The 3,407-nt window shown below is 56.2% G+C and overlaps 1 protein-coding gene across 1 annotated transcript in view; it reads left to right on the forward strand.

Annotated features, from left to right (window-relative positions):
• Nucleotides 1-209: 209 nt before the first annotated feature.
• The window catches only part of copa (COPI coat complex subunit alpha), a 198,873-nt gene continuing 195,675 nt past the window's right edge, over nt 210-3,407 (forward strand). The window contains exon 1 of the mRNA XM_063042473.1: nt 210-3,389. Coding sequence (XP_062898543.1) covers nt 210-3,389 — 3,180 coding nt within the window. The remainder of the gene's footprint in view (nt 3,390-3,407) is intronic.

Genomic DNA, 3,407 nt, shown 5'->3' on the forward strand with positions numbered 1-3,407 from the left:
TTTGCACGGCAAGTTGAGAGATTTATGGACATGGTCCTGACTAGCAGACAATGAGATCCTAATCATATGGAGACACAGTCTGTGGGAAGGTACTGGTGGATTGATGTTATCATGATCAGCGAACTTCCGCTCAACATTGGTCTCCATCCACCCCAACTTTCCCTGCCAGCTTTCATCTCCTTCTCTAGCAATACTTGACCACTACTTTAATGTTTCTACTGAACCGGTGCAAGACTGTGGTTCCCAACTGGGCTGAGCACCCTGTGGTCAACGACAAGACTGTGGTTCCCAACTGGGCTGAGCACCCTGTGGTCAACGACAAGACTGTGGTTCCCAACTGGGCTGAGCACCCTGTGGTCAATGACAAGACTGTGGTTCCCAACTGGGCTGAGCACCCTGTGGTCAACGACAAGACTGTGGTTCCCAAAGGGGCTGAGCACCCTGTGGTCAATGACAAGACTGTGGTTCCCAACTGGGCTGAGCACCCTGTGGTCAACGACAAGACTGTGGTTCCCAAAGGGGCTGAGCGCCCTGTGGTCAACGACAAGACTGTGGTTCCCAAAGGGGCTGAGCGCCCTGTGGTCAACGACAAGACTGTGGTTCCCAAAGGGGCTGAGCGCCCTGTGGTCAATGACAAGACTGTGGTTCCCAACTGGGCTGAGCACCCTGTGGTCAATGACAAGACTGTGGTTCCCAAAGGGGCTGAGCACCCTGTGGTCAACGACAAGACTGTGGTTCCCAAAGGGGCTGAGCACCCTGTGGTCAACGACAAGACTGTGGTTCCCAACTGGGCTGAGCACCCTGTGGTCAATGACAAGACTGTGGTTCCCAACTGGGCTGAGCACCCTGTGGTCAACGACAAGACTGTGGTTCCCAACTGGGCTGAGCACCCTGTGGTCAATGACAAGACTGTGGTTCCCAAAGGGGCTGAGCACCCTGTGGTCAACGACAAGACTGTGGTTCCCAAAGGGGCTGAGCACCCTGTGGTCAATGACAAGACTGTGGTTCCCAACTGGGCTGAGCGCCCTGTGGTGAATGACAAGACTGTGGTTCCCAACTGGGCTGAGCGCCCTGTGGTCAATGACAAGACTGTGGTTCCCAAAGGGGCTGAGCACCCTGTGGTCAATGACAAGACTGTGGTTCCCAAAGGGGCTGAGCACCCTGTGGTCAATGACAAGACTGTGGTTCCCAAAGGGGCTGAGCGCCCTGTGGTCAATGACAAGACTGTGGTTCCCAACTGGGCTGAGCGCCCTGTGGTCAATGACAAGACTGTGGTTCCCAACTGGGCTGAGCACCCTGTGGTCAACGACAAGACTGTGGTTCCCAACTGGGCTGAGCACCCTGTGGTCAACGACAAGACTGTGGTTCCCAAAGGGGCTGAGCACCCTGTGGTCAATGACAAGACTGTGGTTCCCAACTGGGCTGAGCACCCTGTGGTCAATGACAAGACTGTGGTTCCCAACTGGGCTGAGCACCCTGTGGTCAATGACAAGACTGTGGTTCCCAACTGGGCTGAGCACCCTGTGGTCAACGACAAGACTGTGGTTCCCAAAGGGGCTGAGCACCCTGTGGTCAATGACAAGACTGTGGTTCCCAAAGGGGCTGAGCACCCTGTGGTCAATGACAAGACTGTGGTTCCCAACTGGGCTGAGCACCCTGTGGTCAATGACAAGACTGTGGTTCCCAAAGGGGCTGAGCACCCTGTGGTCAATGACAAGACTGTGGTTCCCAACTGGGCTGAGCACCCTGTGGTCAACGACAAGACTGTGGTTCCCAAAGGGGCTGAGCGCCCTGTGGTCAACGACAAGACTGTGGTTCCCAAAGGGGCTGAGCACCCTGTGGTCAATGACAAGACTGTGGTTCCCAACTGGGCTGAGCACCCTGTGGTCAATGACAAGACTGTGGTTCCCAACTGGGCTGAGCACCCTGTGGTCAATGACAAGACTGTGGTTCCCAACTGGGCTGAGCACCCTGTGGTCAATGACAAGACTGTGGTTCCCAAAGGGGCTGAGCACCCTGTGGTCAATGACAAGACTGTGGTTCCCAAAGGGGCTGAGCACCCTGTGGTCAATGACAAGACTGTGGTTCCCAACTGGGCTGAGCACCCTGTGGTCAATGACAAGACTGTGGTTCCCAAAGGGGCTGAGCGCCCTGTGGTCAATGACAAGACTGTGGTTCCCAACGGGGCTGAGCACCCTGTGGTCAACGACAAGACTGTGGTTCCCAACTGGGCTGAGCACCCTGTGGTCAACGACAAGACTGTGGTTCCCAACTGGGCTGAGCACCCTGTGGTCAACGACAAGACTGTGGTTCCCAAAGGGGCTGAGCACCCTGTGGTCAATGACAAGACTGTGGTTCCCAAAGGGGCTGAGCACCCTGTGGTCAATGACAAGACTGTGGTTCCCAACTGGGCTGAGCACCCTGTGGTCAACGACAAGACTGTGGTTCCCAACTGGGCTGAGCACCCTGTGGTCAATGACAAGACTGTGGTTCCCAACTGGGCTGAGCACCCTGTGGTCAACGACAAGACTGTGGTTCCCAACTGGGCTGAGCACCCTGTGGTCAACGACAAGACTGTGGTTCCCAAAGGGGCTGAGCACCCTGTGGTCAACGACAAGACTGTGGTTCCCAACTGGGCTGAGCACCCTGTGGTCAATGACAAGACTGTGGTTCCCAAAGGGGCTGAGCACCCTGTGGTCAATGACAAGACTGTGGTTCCCAACTGGGCTGAGCACCCTGTGGTCAACGACAAGACTGTGGTTCCCAAAGGGGCTGAGCACCCTGTGGTCAACGACAAGACTGTGGTTCCCAAAGGGGCTGAGCACCCTGTGGTCAATGACAAGACTGTGGTTCCCAACTGGGCTGAGCGCCCTGTGGTCAACGACAAGACTGTGGTTCCCAACTGGGCTGAGCACCCTGTGGTCAATGACAAGACTGTGGTTCCCAACTGGGCTGAGCACCCTGTGGTCAACGACAAGACTGTGGTTCCCAAAGGGGCTGAGCACCCTGTGGTCAACGACAAGACTGTGGTTCCCAACTGGGCTGAGCACCCTGTGGTCAACGACAAGACTGTGGTTCCCAACTGGGCTGAGCACCCTGTGGTCAACGACAAGACTGTGGTTCCCAACTGGGCTGAGCGCCCTGTGGTCAACGACAAGACTGTGGTTCCCAACTGGGCTGAGCACCCTGTGGTCAACGACAAGACTGTGGTTCCCAACTGGGCTGAGCACCCTGTGGTCAACGACAAGACTGTGGTTCCCAACTGGGCTGAGCACCCTGTGGTCAATGACAAGACTGTGGTTCCCAACTGGGCTGAGCACCCTGTGGTCAATGACAAGACTGTGGTTCCCAACTGGGCTGAGCACCCTGTGGTCAATGACAAGACTGTGGTTCCCAACTGGGCTGAG

The sequence above is a fragment of the Mobula hypostoma genome, chromosome 3 (genome assembly GCF_963921235.1).
Source record: "Mobula hypostoma chromosome 3, sMobHyp1.1, whole genome shotgun sequence".
Lineage (NCBI taxonomy): Eukaryota > Metazoa > Chordata > Chondrichthyes > Myliobatiformes > Myliobatidae > Mobula > Mobula hypostoma.